General features: G+C 55.4%; 1 protein-coding gene across 10 annotated transcripts in view; it reads left to right on the forward strand.

The window, feature by feature from the left end:
- The window catches only part of DAB2IP (DAB2 interacting protein), a 212,314-nt gene that overhangs the window by 148,308 nt on the left and 43,938 nt on the right, over positions 1-20,068 (forward strand). Inside the window, exon 1 of one of the 10 annotated variants that reach the window (XM_027556168.1) lies at positions 14,611-15,061. The exons of the other annotated variants lie outside the window; for them this stretch is intronic. Coding sequence (XP_027411969.1) covers positions 14,889-15,061 — 173 coding nt within the window. The 5' untranslated portion in view covers positions 14,611-14,888. Of the gene's footprint in view, positions 1-14,610; positions 15,062-20,068 lie in introns of those variants that run through there. 10 annotated transcript variants of the gene reach the window in all.

Raw genomic sequence — 20,068 nt, forward strand, 5'->3', positions numbered from 1 at the left:
TGTCTGAAGGTGGCGGGGTAGGGGAGGGATGTTCTTGGCTGGTTTCCAGCCCCACCTCCTCCCACTCTTGGTCTCCCACTTAGGCGTTCAGGGCGGCAGCTGGCCCGGGCGAGGCCCCGGGCAGGAGAAACGAAATGTGAGGCCGGCACTTGGCCTTCCGGAGGAACAGGTGCCAGCGCCCGCCAGATTCCTCACCAGTTCTTCTCATTCACTTCCTTTTCCTTGACTTGGCAGTCTTCTTTTTAACATAAAGGTAGTTGGGAACACAAGCACAGAGGGCCGAATTCCAGCCAGAGGAGGAGTGTGAAGCAAGCAGTGCAGTTTCTCCTTGCACACCACTGCTACCCCGACCCCGAACCACCACTGACTATTGCTCGGGGCTTCCTCTGTGGCTTATAAAAGAGTTTTCTCTGCTTGTGTGCTCGAGAGTGTGCCGTCTGGCTTAATCTTACCTCCTCGGCCAGTGGAGGGGAGAGGAGGAAAGCTGGCTGCTCCCTGGGTTCCCACAGACCCCAGGCTTCCCCTGCTCAAACCCTTCCTCCTGGCCCCAAGCTCTGGGGGCAGGCTCCACGGGTTGGGGAGGGAAGTGAAGTGAAGTGAAAGTCGCCAAGAGTCGTGTCCAACTCTTTGCGACCCCATGTACTATACAGTCCGTGGAATTCTCCAGGCCAGAATACTGGAGTGGGTAGCCTTTCCCTTCTCCAGGGGATCTTCCCAACCCGGGGATCGAACCCAGGTCTCCTGCATTGCTGGCGGTTTCCCAGGGGGGAGGGATGGTCATTTCCTAGTAGCTTTGCTCAAGCTCAGACATGGTGGGTGAGAGAAGGAAGGAGGCAGGCTGGCCGGCTTCTGGTGCGGACCGGACTCCCCCACAAGGGACCTTCGGGATGGAGTTTTCTGTTTTTGCTCACCCGTGCCCGGCCCCTGGGACAGGTACAGGAGTCAGGGGTGTGCGCATATGTCTTCTTAGGTGGGGCAGGCTGCAGTGCAGAGGCCCGGGAGCCCGGCCCCTCAGGAGGGCTTTCCTGGGCTTGGAAGGCGCCTAAGATTCCAGGATGCTTTCCTCAGCTTTCGTTCTTCATATATGCCAGAGCCTGAAATACCTCCCTCTCAGCAAGTGAGAACGTGGGCAGGAAAGAACTCGGAAACCTGTGACGCGCAAACGCGGGTGCTGTTGCTTGTTTGGAGTCCAGTGTTTTCCCCAGCGAGCCTGTGTGCCTTGGGCCCTGGTTGGGGCAGAGGAGGGCTGCGGGCTGGCCCCGCCTGGCCCTGCTCAAGGAGCCTGGGCACCTGTGAGGGGGGGCGAGGAGCTCTGCCCACCCCACGGGGCTCTGCTGGGCAGCCCTTCAGCTTTGAGACCAGCAGCGTCCTGGCCACTGCTAGGGGTGACCAAGATGTTGATGGTGACGAGGAGAGAGACGGGAGGAACAAATACTGAGGGTTCCCTCTGTGCCAGGCGCGTCTGAGTGCCTCACAGACAGCCACCACTGCCGCCACGTCGACGCCACCATCACCTCCTGCCGGGACCCTGTGGCCGAGCCCTAGGCTGGTCTCCACCTGCAGCTTCACTCCCTTCCAGTCTGCCCTCCACCCCTACTGTCTAAACAGCACAGCATCCAGGGGTCGCACCCTCTCCCTGGTCCTGTATGGGCAGCTCACGCCTGCCCAGCTCTTCCCCGCCCGGCACCCTGAAGTGCCCCAGCCCTCGATCTTTGCCCTTGCCCCCTCTTCCTGGGTCACTCTTCACCCAGATGTCTGTGACCCACTGCCACTTCATCCAGCCACGCTGTCAAGCCCAGCCTCCTCCCCTCTGGCCTGGACCCTCCTGTGAGTTTCCTATTATCACTCGAGTTCCCCTGATAATGTCACCAACATGTTTGTACGCCTCTCCCACGCTGGGCTGAGGCCCCAGGGGACAGGGGGTTATTGTCTTGATCCCTAATGTGTCTCCAGTCCCTAGCACAGTGCCTGACACAAGGCTGGCAAGTGAACAGATGAACACAGTTCCATTGCATCTTTCTCCATGATTTGGTGCATTGCTGTCTGCCTTTTACAGATGAGGATGGTAAGCTCAGAGAGGTGGGCTGACTGGCTCATGGTCACACAGCTGCAGCAAGACAGAGCCAGGCTTGGAGGCTGGTGTCTGTAAGCCCATAGCCGTGTCTTAGGCACTGGACGCTCCCACCTCCTTGGAATCTAGGCAGGCCTGCCCTGCCAGGGAGGACAGAATTGTGAGGGGACAGAAACTAGGTTGGGGGATGACCCCCGGAAGAGGTGAGGGGTGGGGCCGAGGAGGGAGTGAGAGAAGAAACTGGAGGGCTCTGAGGGGACCCAGGGGCAGGTCGGGGACTCAGTGCTGGTCAAGACAGGGTGCCTCTTCCAGGGGGTCCCCAAGGAGAGTACCCCCTCGGGCATCAATGCTCCTGAGACTGTCATGGGGCCCAAGTCCAGGCTCCCTGCACTGGCTCTGTTTCCTGGCATGATCTCAGGGGAAGCTCAGGCGTGGCCCGGCTTCCCAGGGCAGAGAAACATGGTGAGAGCATGCATGTGTGTGTGTGTGTGTGTGTGTGTCCAGCCTTGCTGTTTGCGTTGCCATCACATCTTCTTAATCAGCTATTTCTGGGAGCAGTGACTTCATCTCCCGTGATTCTTGACACAACCATTATCCAGTGTCCACGGAAAGATCAGGCCTGGCACCATCCACCGTCCCCTAATGAGCTGGGTTGGGAGATCCTGACCCAACCTGATCCCGGGGCTGGGGGTCAGGTCTGCCTCCGAGAAACTCCCCTTTCAGTGGTCTCCCTTAGATCTGGGCTCACCCGCAACCCCAGTGTGGCCAGGGCACACCCTGTGCTGTGGGCTGAGGGGGGAGGGCGGTCACACCCAGACTCTGCCCCTCAAAAGCCTCTCTTGGATGGAGGAGGCAGATCAACTGGTAAAGGGGCTGAAGGGGGATGGGAGGGAGTGGGGGCTCCGCTGAGGCTCAGGGACAGCTCCTTGGAATTGGTGATTGGGTCCCAGGGTGAAGGTCAAGGCTGGTGGGAGGGTTCCCTGGGGAGAGAAGGGAAATCCCCTCTGTTGCTGCACACATGTGGTGTGTGTGGGCCTGGGGAGTGGCAGGGATGGAGGGGAAAATGCTGGGAAGTCCGGACTCTATCCTGAAGGTTGGGATGTGAAGGATTGTAAGAGGAGCTGGGTGGGGGTGGGCCTGGTCAGACTGGTGATTTGTCAGCCCCTCCCCCCCGCCCCCCCTACCGCTGCCCGCATACCACACCACACCCCCCACACCCCCACATCCCCCCCTCCTCCTACCCCCCCCACCCCGCCCCGCTGCCCATGTGAGGGTGGGGGTGGGAGGGGTCTGGGAGGAGGAGGAATGAGCTGACCATTGAGAGCCCAGCCCTCTTTTCCCTTCCTCCCCCTTCCTCCTTGTGGGAGAGAGTGTCCTCCCACAACCCTGCCCCACACCGCCAGGCGCTCCAGTCCCCGCTCCGAAGGCTGCTGGACTAGGGAAAGGAGGTGATAGGAGGCTATGGGGGTAGGGATTTATGGTGGTCTCTGGAAAATGTTTTGTCTAGGTTTGGGCAGCTCCGGAAGAGGCCTGGGACCCCCACCCTGAATGTACATGCTATTCCAGGCTTATTTATAGCCTTGTCTGGAGGCGGGGCGGGAGGTGGGTTGAATGACTCCTGGCAGGATATTACCCCTGTGAGGGGTAATACATGGTGTCAGAATCTTGGCCAGGATGTGGAGGTGGGGGTCCCCCCACCAACTACCCATCCAGGGGTTCCCTGGGCCCTACCATGGAACAGGCCCCTGAGTGAGACTGCCTGCCTAAACCCAGTTCTAGAGCCTTGAGCGCGTTACTTAACTGGCCCGAACTTCACTTCCCCTCTCTGTTAATGGGACACTTGTTCTACCTACTTCTCAGGATATTTGTGAGGATTATTTGTTTTTCAAGGGGGAAGGGCTTAATAGTGCGGAGTTGGGAGGGGTGATGGGAAAGCCAGCAGGTGGAGGGGAGAGGGGAGCACCTACTTGGAGGAGCAAAAAAGGTGTGGGTCCTAGTCTTCACCACTCCCAGACCTCAAGCAAGTCTCTCGTCTCCCCCAGCCTCAATTTCAGGGATCAGGGAAGGAGCGAGAAGAGGCTTGATGGTGGTCTGAGCCCATAGGAGCGGGTGAGGGACTGAAATATCTGTTAAGACTTCTGTTTTCAATTCTTCCAATATTGAGAGTCAGCTAACTGCCTGCCTCTTGAGTAGACACACAGTAGGGAGATCCTTTGAAAAGGGCCCGTCCCAAGCTGAGGGTGGCCATGCTGTCCCGCAGCGGGTGGTCCGCTTTCACCCCTGCCCTGGCCCCACCCATCTTCCTTCGCAGGCCTTTACGATCCCAGCTGTTCAGCCATCGTCTTTTTTGGTAAGAAAAACAGTTCAGCTCAACAAACATTTCCTGAGCATCTTTTGTCTTCCTGGGTCCTTATTGGTCCCAGGGGATATAGGGATGGTGAAGATACTGACCCAGGTATTAATGAGGAGGATGACTGTTGAACCATCTTGTGTTTAAAGGTCTGAATGTGAAAGCAGCCAACTGACGGAGAGAGGCTCTGGGTTCTAGTCTCTCCTTTCTGCCTGTGGTACCGTGGGCTAATTACAGGACCTCTGAGCCTCAGTTGCTTCGACTCAGAACCTGGGTCAGTCTCTGATCATCTCCCCTAGTACGAAGGCTCTGTGATCACTGTTGGATTAACTTACTCTGTCCGTTCCTGGTAGGTGCTAAGTGCAGTTAGCAGAGCTAAAGAGCAAACTCCAGAGGTGGTAGGCTGACCAGACCCAGGGTTGGATCCACTTCTGCAACTTAATGTAACATCAGGCAAATTACTTCCTAAATCTCTTTGAGACTGGGTTTTCTCACATGTAAAGTGGGTATGATGATAAGCCTGGTATACTATGGCCTGACTCTTGGGGAGCTCACCAGTCATATTAACCATGCTGTGAACCTCTTGTCCTGAAAACAGTGCCTGGTTAATGCCAAACACACCCCCAAACCCCCTCTCCTCTTTCCAGCTCTGCACGTCAGAGGGGAACCAGTTAGTAGAGGTCTTCAGCCTGCCCTGCTGGGAGAAGAGGGCTGGGGAGGCAGGAATTGGGAACCCCAGGCCTGCAGCTGACTCAGGAGCCTGAGGACAGGCCCCCACAAATAATTCCAGATGGGACATCAGATCAGATCAGTCGCTCAGCCGTGTCCAACTCTTTGTGACCCCATGAATCACAACACGCCAGGCCTCCCTGTCCATCACCAACTCCCGGAGTTCACTGAGACTCACGTCCATCGAGTCGGTGATGCCATCCAGCCATCTCATCCTCTGTCGTCCCCTTCTCCTCCTGCCCCCAATCCCTCCCAGCATCAGAGTCTTTTCCAGTGAGTCAGCTCTTCGCATGAGGTGGCCAAAGTACTGGAGTTTCAGCTTCAGCATCATTCCCTCCAAAGAAATCCCAGGGCTGATCTCCTTTAGGATGGACTGGTTGGATCTCCTTGCAGTCCAAGGGACTCTCAAGAGTCTTCTCCAACACCACAGTTCAAAAGCATCAATTCCTCCGTGCTCAGCCTTCTTCACAGTCCAACTCTCACATCCATACATGACCACAGGAAAAACCATAGCCTTGACTAGATGAACCTTTGTTGACAAAGTAATGTCTCTGCTTTTGAAAGAGCAACTCCCCTCCACCCCCCGCCACCAGTGACTGGCAGGGGCCAAATGGTTTTAAACCGCCTTGGTTCGAATATATACTAGTTTGGCATTCTGTCTTGCTTTATGAAAAACTGTTTACTAATGAAATTAATAGTGTAAACAAGATTTGAGGAGGGCAGGCGGCCAGGGGAGGGGTTATTTAGCACACACTTCAAAGGACACCCCGCTCCAGCATCTCCGCTGCGCCATTTGCATAGGTAATGATGGTGCTAATTATAGGTGGCCTCATCTGTTAACAACAGAGTTTGCCAGGCTGCGCTACATTATTGTAATCACCCAGTCAGAATTCTCTGGCATGCTTTTCACTGAAGATAACAAGAACAATAATAATAATGCCTATCATGTTTTCCCCCCTTGCTACGTGCCAGGCATCCTACCAGGCCCTTGACAGTCATCGTCTCATGTATTCGTCACCACGGCTCTGTGTCCCAGAGATTCTTATCTCCTGTGCAGAGGATGAGACTAGGTACAGAGAGGTTAGATAACTTCCCTGGGCGCACACAGCCTAGAAGTGGAGGGGAGAACCTGAGGTCTCGCTGACTGTCACGCTCCTTCCACTCTGCAGCACTGCTGCTCTGGGAAGACCTGTCACGGGCTCCCTCTATCTGGTTCTTATTTGGTCCTCTCAGGAGCGCCCCCCTTTCTGCAGAAGAGGGACCTGAGACCCTAACCGGTTGCTGGAGGCAGTGCAGGAAGCAAGCCCATGACCTCTTAATTTCTAGGGTAAAACCAGCCTCATATTTCCATCTACCTGTGTGTGTGTGTGGCTGGAGGAGTTGAGGGAGAAGGGGGCCCCTCCACCTTCCCAAGGTCTTAGAGGCCTTTATTTTTAAAAAAATAAATTTAATTGGAGTATAGTTACTTGACAATGTGGTATTCGTTTCTGCTGCACAGCAAAGTGAATCTGCTGTACATACACATATATCCCCTCTTTTTTGGATTTCCTTCCCATTTAGGTCACCAGAGAGCATCAAGTCGAGTTCCCTGTGCTGTGCAGTAGGTTCTCCTTAGCTGTCTGTTTGTATGTGGTGGTGTATGTACGACAACCCCAGGCTCCCGACTCACCCCACGCCCCCTCTCCCCCTTGGTGTCCGTACGTTCGTGCTCTACGTCTGCGTCTCTGTTTCTGCAGTTTCCCCTGAGGTCTGGAGAGACTGGTGTCCCTCGCCTCTCCCACTCCAGCGGGGCTGGGCTTGGCCCCACTGCCAAGGACGATTATGAGGCAATGAACAGGTGGGAGGACACCGCACATCCTGAACGGCTTTCCACGCGTTGTCACTAAGTTGGAAGTTGCACATGGGTGGCTCAAGGCCACGCGTAGCCCATAGGCAGGTTTCGTTTTGGTCTGGGAAGGTGGTAAGGTGATTTTTGGTGTGTTTTTAAAAAATCAGTTCCCAATATTTAAGCACTCCTAAAACATTCACCTTCAACAGTCACCAAAAAAATCTGGATTTCCAGCTTTTCTTGAAAACAATCCAAAAACACAGATGCAGTAACACTGGGCCTATGTTCCTGCAGGGCAGAGAACTGGCCTCCGTGGTTTACACCAGACTCCTTTACTCCTTGGAAAGCCTTCGAGTTTGCTTAGCCTGCACCAGCTCTTCCCAGTGATCCTAGGACGAGTATACGGGGGGTGTTCCCATTCTGGAGATGACGAGCTTGAGACCCGAGTGGACCACCCCGCAAGGCTGTTGTCAGCTTGGCCTTAAACCTCCATCCGCACTGACCACCTCGTATGGTTTTCACTGCACCTCACTGCCTCTCAGCCATGTCCAAGCCCACTGTCCGCCAAGGCAAGAAGGAAACCTTTCACAGGCCTAATGACTCAAAAATAACCAGCAGTGAGCCCAGGGAACCGTTCCCGTCTGCCCCCCACCCCCGCCATCTCCTTTTCCACCCTTCCCGAGGCCGGAGGGGACATGGGAAACCTATTCATTTAAACTCAATTATTTTCTCGAAGACAGAACAGAACTGAATTGGGTCAACGGCTATATTTGCTGTGCTCAGCGCTTTCCTGTGCAACAGCATCAGCCACCGGCTGCGTTGCTGGGCTCTGTGCCGCCAGCCTCACCAATTAGAACTCCCTACTGGTGGCCATTCCTTGGCAGACTTGACCCTGAAGGAGGTCGTTCACCCAGCAGGCGGTAGGAGCGGGGTCTGGTGGCCGCCACCTTCCAGTCCCCGGCTGGCTAGCTCCAGTCTGCAGGGGGAGGTGTCTCTGACCGTGGAGCATCTTACAGATGAGCAAACAAAGACCCAGAGAAATTAAGCGCTTGCTGGAAAGGTGGGCCCGGAGCCAGACACTACAGGGACCTTTCCTAGCCGTGGTACTTGACTGCTCTGCACTTCTGTCTCCTCGTCTTGTAAATGAGGCATAAGACCTCGACACACCTCCCGGGGCTAGGCAATCACGATGTCCACGTGGCACAGTGTGCCTGGGGCCTTCCCCCAGTCAGCCCATCTGTCCACACTCGTGTCCTCGCACGGGGCGCCAGGCGTAGAGTGTGGCGGGGGACCCCGATCTTAGGAGGAGGTTGCACTGGGATATGCCTCCTCTCTGTGCAGCCTTCCCCAGTTGCTCACACCCAGACTGGGGCTCTTCTTGCCGTCGTCACAGGTCCTCCGTTGGGCCACACCCTGCCCTGCATACTTTCACGGGTTCCCCTGGGCCCATGGCCTGTTAAGTGTGTTTTTGCTTGGCACCAGCATCTGTGTGCAGCCCTCCCCCACTGGACTGCCAGCTTCTCAAGGGCAGACCGTGTGTCTCGTTGACCTGCCTGTATCCTGGGGCCCCTCCTTTTCTAGCTGTGTGGCCTCGGACTGGATGTTTAACCTCAGCGGGCCTGTCTGTAAAATGGGAACAGCGGTGCCTCCCTCTGATGCACGTCACAGAGAGGAGGCCAGTAGCGTTCAGACACAGCAGTGCTGCAGCAGCTTCTCAGAAAACATGTGGAAGAAATCAAATCAGACACTTGCTCTCCACCCCTAGACCCAGGAATCGCCGAGAGCGGGGCTCTGAGCGATCCCGGGAGGGGCTGTCAGTGCCGTCTGGCTGCACAACTGCTGTCTGCTCACGTGGAGAAGTGAGGACAGGGCCGTGGCCTGTGGGCCTCCCCTGCCTGCCTCCATCATGTCTTGCTGCGGACAGAGGGCTGGACTTTCGCAGGGGCCTGGCCGCGCCAGCCTCGCGGTTCTCCCCAGGTCACAGGGCCTGGCAGCGTACGTCTCCTTCTGGCAGCATTAGGGCCTGGAGGTGGAGTGGGGCCTCCTCCCTACATCCTCATCGCCAGTTCCAGGGGTCGGGGAGGGGTAAAGGGGACAGTTCAAGGGGGTTTGAATTCCCTAACCTCTCGGGGTGGTGGTGAAATGAGGGGACATGTGTGACCTTGGCCTGATGGAGACGTGGTGTGGTGGTGGCTGTGAAGGAAGGGCCCCACTCCGATGTGGTGGGGCCTGGGCAGTAGGTGACCCCATCAGAGACCCAGAAGCTGGGCTCTCGATGGGAGTGCAGTGAGCAGCACTGGCATCTCACTGGGACCAGGAGCTTAGGAGTGAGGGGGAATTGACCACAAACTGATCCTGTAGCCGGGGAGGCAGTCACAACCTCGGAAACTGGACCCAACCCCTCTCCCTGGCTTGCTGACAGCACTCAGGCCCTGGAACACCGTGCGGGCGTAGCCCAGGACTTGGCACCGTGACAACCGAGGAAGAGAAGTGCTGACCATGTCTCACCGCTGGTTCGAGTCAGTTTACTCCTGTGTTTTTGCACGAAGGCATCACAGGGGTAGGAATTTACTCCCCCTAAATGCTTAGATGGAAACATTACCGTGTTTTGAGTGAACATGTGTCAACATCACTGTGGGGGGGAAGGTTCCAGGATTCTCTGCCAGCTGAAGTCATTACCACCAGACACTGGTTGGGGGCCTGGCAGATGGGGTGGAGGCAGCCAGGCTGGTTGGGGGGAGGGGGTAGCCAGAGGGTAGGAGTCCTCATGGGAGCGGGGCAGGGGGTCTGAGCAGGTGGAGCGGGGGAGGGAGCTGGTTGGCTGCAGGCTGACAATATACATTAACCTCTCTCTCCCAGGTCACGAAACAGTGGGCTTGGGGAACTTGAGGGCTGGGGACAGAGTACAAAGGCTCTGGAAGGGTAAGCGCTGGCAGCTCAGGCCAGGAAGACAGTCTGGGGTCAGGCTGTTGAGGGGCCTGTAATCGTAGCTGCGACCAGTAACTAGCTGTGTGACCTTGAGCAGCTTTTCCACCCTCTCTGTGTTTCAGCTTCATCTTAGTAAAACATTTCTGTGGCTACCCACAGCTTAGGGCTCTTTGGAAGTGCAAGAAGATAATGTATGTAAAATACCCAGTGCTGGGCCTGGCACAGAGCAGGTGCCAGGACACATTTACTGTTTGTTGGTGATGATAAAACCTCACAAGTATAGATGTGCTCACATAAATTAACAGCTGGGACACACTGAAACTGCTACTCAGAAGTGGCCCAGAGTCTGATACCAAGTTTGTTTTCTCACCGTCCACTCAGTGCAGCAGTGGTCTCTTCAGAAGCCCTTGTCCGTGAAGAGCCAGGGCCCGGGGCTGACTCTTCTCTGCGGGGCATCCCTCTCTGGTCCGGTCTGCTTTTGCCCTGCAGACTCGGTAGGGGGTGGGGGAGGCAGTGGGTTACAGCAGTGCCCTTCTCTGGAGGGGGCAGTTCTGGGCAGGCCACAGAGGGCTTCTGTCCTCTACACGGGCTTTAGAAAGGAGAGGCTCCATAGTCACAAGAGAGGTCCTCCCTCCCAGGGTCTGAGCATCACTGTCCCCAAGGGGATGTACAAGCAGTGCCTGGAAGTGTTCCTTGACAGCCTTGGGGCCAGCTCCTTCGCACCCCAGAAAATGGGAACCTCCTTGAGGAAGGCGGGTTCCAGAGTCCCCCAGAGAGCCTGGCCCAGCTGGTGAGACACCTTCAGGTCTGGAAGATAAGGCAACATTTGGGCTCTGAGCTTTTGGAAGAAGACGCCCATCACACATTTATGGAGTCCTAGGACTTGAAGACGGAGAAGGCAATGGCAACCCATTCCAGTACTCTTGCCTGGAAAATCCCATGGGTGGAGGAGCCTGGTAGGCTGCAGTCCATGGGGTTGCTAAGAGTCGGACACGACTGAGCGACTTCACTTTCACTTTTCACTTTCATGCATTGGAGAAGGAAATGGCAACCCACTCCAGTGTTCTTGCCTGGAGAATCCCAGGGACAGGGGAGCCTGGTGGGCTGCCGTCTATGGGGTCACACAGTCGGACACGACTGAAGCGACTTAGCAGCAGTAGCAGGACTTGAAGAACCAGAGACGAAAAGACCCCAGAGAGGGTCTGTTGGGACAGACAGCAGGACCCAGGAGAAAGGGAGGAGGACTGGAGATTCGGGAAGAGAGAGAACAGTTCCTGGGCCTGGGCACACTGGGAAGGCGGTGGGGCAGTGAAGCTGGGTCTTGAAAGGCGCATGAGAATTGGAAATTGGGGCGGGAGGGGAGATCAGGGGGAGCAGAGGTGTGGCTCCCCCTGAAAGAGAGAAAGGGGAGGGGTGCAGGATGCACGGAGAGAGAAGAAGAGGAAGATCCGTGGCTGGAGCGGGTGGGTGTTGGGGGGAGGAGTGTACAGTGAGGCCTAATAATTCAGGAGGTCTGGCCACTGGGGGTACTGAAACCAGGAGTAACTGGATCGGGGCAGTCTCTGAAATTCCAAGGATGTTCCCCGTGTTCTCACTCCATTTTACATATTATTCAAGATGGCTCTGAAGGGATCTTGCAAGAGGTTATGCAGTCCCCTGAGCTGAGGCTCGAAGGATTTGGAGGAAGCACCTTATTCAAGGTCAAATAACTGGCAAGTACATCTTCTCACCCCCAGAGAGAAGCTTATTTCTCTTTAACTTGTGACCTTCTCCTGTGACAGCTATCATGCAGAGGGAAAGCCCTGTCACAGGGGCCTGTTTTATTATAAAAAGACATTAGAACTGTGTGGATCCACCAATGGGGATGGCTTCCTGCCTGGGGAAAATCTGGGAAGGCTTCCAGGAAGAGGAGGGTATTAGAATTAGAGAGGGAGTTAAGAGGGGACCAGCATTTAAATAGGTGCAAATGAGTGTCTGGGCTGAGGCAGATCTACTTTCAGATTGTGGCTCTCCCAACTTACGCAAGTGATTGAGCTTCTCTGGACTTGATTTCTTCATTTGTAAAGTGGTTATAGTGTCCTTACCTGATTAATGCTATTATTGATCTCCAGTGAGAGGCCTGCTTGGGGCCTGCACCCTGAAAGAGAGCTCAGAGATAGGCTCCACCCCCTCCATCTCTGGTGCCTTGCATTCTCTAGGAGGGCAAGGGCTTCTTCTGCCCTAGGGCCTCCCTTGGTGACTATAGCCTCACCTCTCCCTTGTTTTGAAATTTTATTCAGTTCAGTTGCTCAGTTGTGTCCAACTCTTTGCGACCTCGTGGACCGCAGCACACCAGGCTTCCCTGCCCTTCACTATCTCCCAGAGTTTGCTCAAACTCAAGTCCATTGAGTCAGTGATGCCATCCAACCATCTTATTCTGTCGCTGTCTTCTCCTCCTGCCTCAGTCTTCCCCAGCATCAGGGTCTTTCCAGTAAGTCGGCTCTTCGCCTCAGGTGGTCAGAGTATTGGAGCTTCAGCATCAGTCCTTCAGATGAATATGCAGGGTTGATTTCCTTTAGGATTGACTGGTTTGATCTCTTTGCTGTCCATAGACCCAGATGAAGCTGGGAGGGGAAGCCTCACCTCAGAAGGAAGGGACCCACCAATAAGGACACTGGCTAGGAGTTCTCTGGGGTTTGGGGGTGTGAGCAGATGGAGCGGGCGGGTCTTTTTGGATTACCTGTGCTCAGAACAGAGCTGAGCCCAAGCAAGGACACCCCAGGGGATGGAGGGAGTTACTTCCCATGATGGGTATTGCTTTGGGGCTACAGGTAGACAGACCTCTTGATGAGTCCTACAGGTGTCCTACCTGCACACAATAGGTGCCTTACAGTCTGGCACTTAGTAGGAGCTCAGTTGTTGCCAAGGGTCTGGAGCAGGCTGAAACCACATGGACTGGACTGGAGCTTGTAAGCCTCTGGAGTCGAGGCTGTGGAGTAGGCAGGAGCGGCCTCAGATGTTCTCCCACCCACCCGTTCATCCGTATTTACCTGGAAGGGGTGGATTACATGATCCCATTGCACCAGAGAGTATACAGCAGCCACTCTAGTTTGATTAGCCCCTCCAGATGGTGGCTATAAGGGAAGTAGGAGTGATTCTGTGTGTGTGGTGGAGGCTCAATACCTGGAAAACATTGCTGTGGCTTTCCAGTAGGATGGAAAAGGGGGTGACCCCAGGCAAAAAGGTCGGGCTGGTTGGCTGTGCCTTTCCCAGAGGGATTTTCAGTTCAGTGAGGGTGGTATCAGTGTGACTCAAGGGTGAATCCTAGGCCAGTGGGTCGGGCACCATTTGGGCTCCTGGGTCCGTCTTGTGGCACTCAGAGACCTGGGCAGCTCACTCCCTCTCCCTTCTGCTGCTGCTAAGTCGCTGTAGTCGTGTCCGACTCTCTGCGACCCCATAGACGGCAGCCCACCAGGCTCCCCCGTCCCTGGGATTCTCCAGGCAAGAACACTGGAGTGGGTTGCCATTTCCTTTTCCAATGCGTGAAAAGTGAAAGTGAAGTCGCTCAGTCATGTCCGACTCTTAGCGACTCCATGGACTGCAGCCTACCAGGCTCCTCCACCCATGGGATTTTCCAGGCAAGAGTACTGGAGTGGGGTGCCATTGCCTTCTCCGCCTCTCCCTTCTACCAGGCACTAAACCTCCTGCTGGCCCAGCCCAGGACAGAGGAGAATAACCGCCCTTGGAGCTTGAACCCAGTTCTTCCCAGCGAGGGGACCTGTCTAGCTATCTAGTTCCAAGCTGGGGCACGGAGTCGGGTGTCCGGTTTTACTGGGTGACCGTGGTAGACAACCCCTGTGGGTTTGCACCTCCGTCTTTGTTCGCATTTTTTAAACGTCCCTGGAGAGAGAGAGAGAGGGTGGAGAGCCTCCTGGCTGCTGCTGCTCTGAGCCCGACGAATTCCGGCCGGGCATCGTCCCCGCCCGAGTCCGGAGCGTAGCGGCGGGTTGGGATGGAAAGCGGTTGCAGCTGGGGCAGTTGGCGGCAGCTGTCCGCGGAATGTCCCCTGCGGCCGGCCTGGGAGGGCAGGGCCGGAGGCTCGGGGTGGGCGGGCTGGGGGCGGGGCTGGCCGCTTCCGGCCTGGAGCGCGAGGGGTGTGGTGCCGGGTGGGCAGGGGTCGCACCCTGGACCCTCCGGGAGCTTGGGTTGGGGGGAGGTGGTTTGGGTGCACCCCCGTCTTTTGGTCAACACCCCCTCCACGGCCGCTCTCACTTAGACAGCTTTGGCCGGCCTGTATCATACCAGCCAGAAGGAAAGCTAGTATTCGTTCAGGACACCTGTTAGTGCCTGCTTTGTGCAAGGCATGGCCGGAGGTGTGTCGGACCTACCGGTGAACAGGTCTGGACATTCTCCCAGGGGGAGGAGGAGGGGGCCCAAGCAAGAGCGTTTCAGATCCGTGTCATCCGGAAGCTGAGTGATAACCTGGGGGTGGGGGGTGGAAGTTACTCCTTTGGTTAGAACAGCCTCTGGTAAGGCGCGCAACGTTTGATCTGTGAGCCTGGCCTAGAGCCAGGGCCACGCGGAGGGAACGGCAAGTGCAAAGGCCCGGAGGCGGGACTGGGGCAGGGTGTGGCACCTTGGGGGCGGAGCGGCTCCCAGAGGACCCAGGGCTAGGTCCCGGGATCTACACCCTGCCCGTGTTCCTTGGGAGGGCGACGTGCTCCTGGCTGGAAGTGCGTATCTTTCCGGACTTCTTGCACCTGGAGGTTGTGCCATGTGGTTACCTGTATGGAAGGCTGTAATTTTCCACTTGTTCCCTGGAGGACCCGGAAATCTCTAGATGTCACCGCTGTGTTTTTTTTTAAGTCATTTTTGAAGTTTCAGCTTGGAAGACAAGTCAGCGTGTGCTTTGCGGAAAGGGAAAGCCCACCTGGTCAACTCCTGTTAGTTGCTGGCTTTGGCTGAGAGGTCCCCAGGTCTGGCCAGGAGAGGCACCTCGGTGCATGCCGGCCGCAAGAATGAGCCTCTGTGGCTTCGGACTCCTCTGTGACAGCCTCGGCAAGATCATGGGCCGGGCTTCTCTATGGAGATCCCACCATCCTCGAAAGCCAGATGTGGCTCCCGGGCTCCTGGTACCAAGACCCTGTTCAGCCCAGAGGCCTATCCCACTGCCAAGGTCTGTGGATGGCTCTGCCCTGGGAAGCGGGTGCAGGAAACTTCCTGTCCTGTGGGTGGGCTGGCTGGATAGCTGTGGGTGGGGGCTGGAGGGTGTGAGGGCTGTTTCTCCAAGGAGGCCCAGCCCTGGGACCTCACCCACCCTCCGACCAGGGCCTGGTTGATCCCCCACAGTCATTCCTGTGCAGCCTGGTTTCCACACTGACCCGGGTAGAATGAATGGGAGACTCCCTTGGGCTTGGAAGGAAGAGCGAAGGTGGGGACCGGCTCCTGCCTCCTGGGAGCCAGGCCGTGTCCTCCTGGGAGCTTTAAGCGCAGGGGGAGAGGATGGTGAGACACCCACTGACCAAGGAGGTGGAAGCAGACAGGCAAAGCTGTGGGGAAGGAAATCTAGGCGCAGGGAATCTGTGGGGTTGGAAGGTGGGCTGTGAAGAGGGGGGTTTCTGAAACCCCAAGTTTCAGAGCCAGCGACAACCCTCGGGCTTCTCTTTACCTAGCCTGGGGCTCCCAGCCACTGCCTCTTGGAGACAGATTTAATAATCCTAGGCTGTCTCTGTGGCGGTTAGTATTGCAGGAGAGAAGCTTTACTCCTAAAACTTTTATTGATCCAGACACTAATAAAAAGTAAAGAATTTTTTGGAGCAAGGTTTTTTTCCCTTTTTTCTACTAGCGCAAAGAACATCAGGGCCCTAAAACATGGGAGTGTTTTCCTCCTCCTCGTAGATTTGGTGGTGGGTAGGGTTGGCCTCTTTCAGATGTCACCTCTCCAGGAGGCTTCCCTGATCCTGCAGGTCTGCTTTGATGTTCAGTCGCTCCGTCGTGTTCCACTCTTTGCGATCCCATGGCCTGTAGCCCGCTGGGCTCCTCTGTCCATGGGATTTTCCCAGGCGAGAATACTGGAGTGGGTTGCCATTTCCTTCTCCAGGGGATCTTCCCCACCCAGGGATTGAACCCTTGCAGGCAGATTCTTTACGGCTGAGCCACTGGGAAAGCCCACAGTCATATGTTTTCTCAAGCAGTTAACAGGCTACCACTGTGCCTCTAGTCTGTCCTGTCCCCCAGGAGGGCTGGAGCGTTACCGAAAGCTTTCCTGTGCGCCTGAGACCCCCGGGCTGTGAGCAGCACTTGCTTCAAGGTGGCAGAGGCGTGGCTCTTGACTTCTTGTGTTTTTCTGGGTTGGTGTTCTTTGTTTCTTTGTTTTTACAAGTTCGTTTCATACATACTTACTGAGTTTTTACACCTTGCCGGACCCTTCCATAGGATTTAGAAATACAGCAGAGCTTCCCTTCTGTCAGGAGAGACAGAGCATCATAAACGAGTGGAGAAACAAATAAGTAATTCCAGACTGGGGGATGTGAGTCAGGGTTTTTGTCTGCTTTGTTCAGCACCTAAAATAGTGCCTGCACGTTGTTGTTGTTGTTGGTTTGCACTTAATAAATATTTGCTGGCTGAACGAGCAAGATGATAATGAAGGAAACAGCCAAGTGTTTCTGTGGGGAGGAGCTGGGGTGAGGGGGGCAGGGCGTGGGGAGGGGGCCAGGGCCTGTTGTAGCCGATCCAGCCGATTTAGCAGAAGGGGGTGGAACTGGAGCTCCTGCCTAGGCGTTAGAGAGGACAAAGTCCCTGAGGCGGGAAAGCCTCTGCTTCTAGAGGCAGATGGGGGTTGCCAGATGAGGTCAGAGGAAAGGCAGGTCACACTCGGCCAACTTCTGGTCCTGGGGAGGAGTTTAGTCAGTTCAGTTGCTCAGTCATGTCCGACTCTGAGACCCCGTGGACTGCAGCACGCCAGGCCTCCCTGTCCGTCGCCAACTCCCAGAGTTGACTCAAACTCATGTCCATTGAGTCGTTTGGAGTCAAATTGCTGTCTGGAGTAATTGGAGGGTTTTTAGCCCAAAAGTTAAATAATAGGATTTGCGTTTCTGAAGGGTTCCCCCTGACTCCCAGGTAGGGGGTTAGGGTCAGACTGATAAAGAGGCTTGGACAGGTGTGAGAGACTTTAGAGGTGGTAGTGACAGGATTTTGGCTTCCTTAGTGGCTTCTTGGGCTCCAAAATCACTGCAGATGGTGACTTCAGCCATGAAATTAAAAGACACTTGCTCCTTGAAAGAAAAGCTATGACCAACCTAGACAGCATATTAAAAAGCAGAGATATTACTTTGCCAACAAAGATCTGTCTAGTCAAAGCTATGGTTTTTCCAGTCGTCATGTATGGACCTGAGAGTTGGACTGTAAAGAAAGCTGAGCGCCAAAGAGTTGATGCTTTCGAACCATGGTATTGGAGAAGACTCTTGAGAGTCCCTTGGACTGCAAGGAGATCCAACTAGTCACTCCTAAAGGAAATCAGTCCTGAATATTCATTGGAAGGACTCATGATGAAACTGAAATACTTAGAAACTCCATGATACATAATGGAACTCCAATACTTTGGCCATCTGATGTGAAGAACTGACTCTTTAGAAAAGACCCTGATGCTGGGAAAGATTGAAGGCAGGAGGAAAAGGCAGCAACAGAGGACGAGATGGTTGGGTGGCATCACCAACTCAATGGACATAAGTTTGAGTAAGCTCCGGGAGATGGTAACGGGCAGGGACACCAGGCGTGCTGCAGTCCGTGGGATCGCAAAGAGTTGGACACGACTGAGCAACTGAACTGAACTGAGTGGCTCAGTGGTAAAGAAATCGCAGGAAACTCGGGTTCAATCCGCAAATCGGGAAGATCCCCTGGAGAGGGAAATGGCAACCCACTCCAGTATTCTTGCCTGGAGAATTCCACAGATAGAGAAGCCTGGTGGGCTATACAGTCCTGGGGTCTCAAAGAGTCGGACACGACTGAGCAGCTAAACAGCAGAGAATGGCAGTGGTGGGGTGTGTTGATGGATTAGGCTCTGAAGGCCAGGGAGAGGGAGGGTGGCTGGCCTCTGAGACTCCTGGATTAAGCCCTGAGACAAAGCTCCACTTCAGATATTTCAGATTTGAAGTTCTGTGAGGTGTCCAAGGGCTGTCAGGCCAGCATTTAGATATATACGTCTGGAGCGCAGGGAAGGGGAAGGCTGGGAGAGAAGCTTTGGAGTCTTGAGCACTGGAGGTGTCTAAAGCTGAGGAGTGGATGAGCTCCACAAAGGAGAGGGTTTCACCAAGGGAAGAGTGCCCCCACATCAGCGTCTGACAAACTCCAAGACCAGGAGGAAAGGTGTGCGGAGAGGGGAGGGTGGCGGCCTGGGTCTCAGGGAGGGAGCTAGCTACCCTGTGGAGGAAGGAGGGGACTGGAACTGTGGTTGGCTCTGGTCGCCTGTGGGGCCATCGGGAGAAGGGGGTCGGGCCATGTGTGTGCTGAATAGAAAGGAAGTGAGTTGAAGAGGAGGCAGCAGGGCCTGAGGAGGGCGAGGCAAGTGGGCCAGCCCAGGCAGCCGGGGAGGGTGAGGCAAGTGGGCCAGTCCAGGGAGCCAGGGAGGGCGAGTGAGGGGCTCCCATGCCCTCCGTCTGCACCTTGCTCTCCCGGCCGTGGGCCTCCCCCAGGATCCTCTGAGCGGGATCCCTAGAGTTCAGATTGGGGAGGGCTGGACTGGGCCCCCCTAAGTGACGTCCAGTGGCTCTTTGAGCTCTCTCTCGCTCTCTCCTTGGAGGGCTCGAGTCCCACCCTGTAGTGTCACCTGCCCTTCTTCCCCTCTTCCCACATGATCGCTCTTTGAGTCCAGGCGCCTAAGGGAGAGCACCGTGAGCCTGGCTCTCCTTGCAAGGCCCTCTACCTTTCCCAGAGCTGAGCTGGACTTGGGCTGCACTGATGGCTTCGCTCTGGATGCTGCTTTTGTGGGTTTGGCCTCCAGAGAAGTTTGAGGTCTATTTCAAAATATTTTGGTGACCCAGATCTTGATCTCTCTGCAACACTTAGCCGTGAGGCAGGAACGGTGGGGTGGGGGGCAGTTAGAATGTGTTCGGCTCATTGAGGGGACAGTGTAGAGCTGGGGACAGCCCAAGAGCTAACAGTCTCCAGATGGATTCTGAGTGTCTGTTGAATGAATGGCACTCAGATATTTGAGTCTTTGGGCTCCCAAGTTGTTTTGATAAATGCTTTCTCTGCATTTGGCTAGCCACTGTTTTTACATCTTTTCTCTTCCAAGGATAGCTTGTTTCCTCATTTTATACATGAAGAAACTGAGGCACAGGAAAATAAAGGATTTTCGCAAAGTCCCACAGTTGCTGAGTAACACAATCAGAATCACTACTCAGCCCTGCAGACTTCCAAATCACTCCACCTCCTACTGACAGATGAACCCTATGGACAAGGAGATGATGGTGTGAGTTTAAGGCACCCAGGTCCCTCCCTGCCCCCTCAGAAGCGGTCGTATGCTCTGCCGGGGCTGTCGGGCATGCCTCCTGCCTCCTGATCCCTGATTCTTCTGGTCCCCACCCCCGCTTCTCCTTCCCCTGCTCACCAAGAAGCACACACACCAGTTGCTTTAGGTTCTAGGAAGATAGAAGAGGCTTCCCAGGTAGCTCATTGGTAGAGAATCTGCCTGCCGATGATGGCTGCTGAACTCCTCCATAGAAAGGCAGCTTAGCGGCAGCATATCCCCTGGGAGACTCTTAAGGAGGCGAGGGTTCACTCCTCATAGTGGGGAGACTGAGGTCCAGAGCTGGCCAGGTGGGCTCTGCCTGGAGAGGTGATGCCTTTTGCTGCCTCCTGACATGTCCTGTGGCCTGGAGCCTTTGCACCCTCTCACTCCCAACAGATCCCAGTTAGCCTGGGGGTGGGGTGGGGTGGGGCGGGGCAGAGGCAGGGCCTGTTTTCAGGTCGCAAAGAATTCCAACTACAGCCCAGCCTTTCGTGACCTGGGTGCTTCTAGAGGAGGGTGGGCAGCTGGAACGTGTTAAAGGGTGGTCTTGCCTGGGAGTCACTGAGGATCCTGGGTGGACCCCGTCTTTACAGAAATCAACTGAGGCCCAGAGAAAGATGTGACTCTTGCCCAGAGTCACTACTCAGAAAGTGACCACTTTGTGTCTCCCAGCAT

The sequence above is a fragment of the Bos indicus x Bos taurus genome, chromosome 11 (genome assembly GCF_003369695.1).
Source record: "Bos indicus x Bos taurus breed Angus x Brahman F1 hybrid chromosome 11, Bos_hybrid_MaternalHap_v2.0, whole genome shotgun sequence".
NCBI classification, from domain to species: Eukaryota; Metazoa; Chordata; class Mammalia; order Artiodactyla; family Bovidae; genus Bos; species Bos indicus x Bos taurus.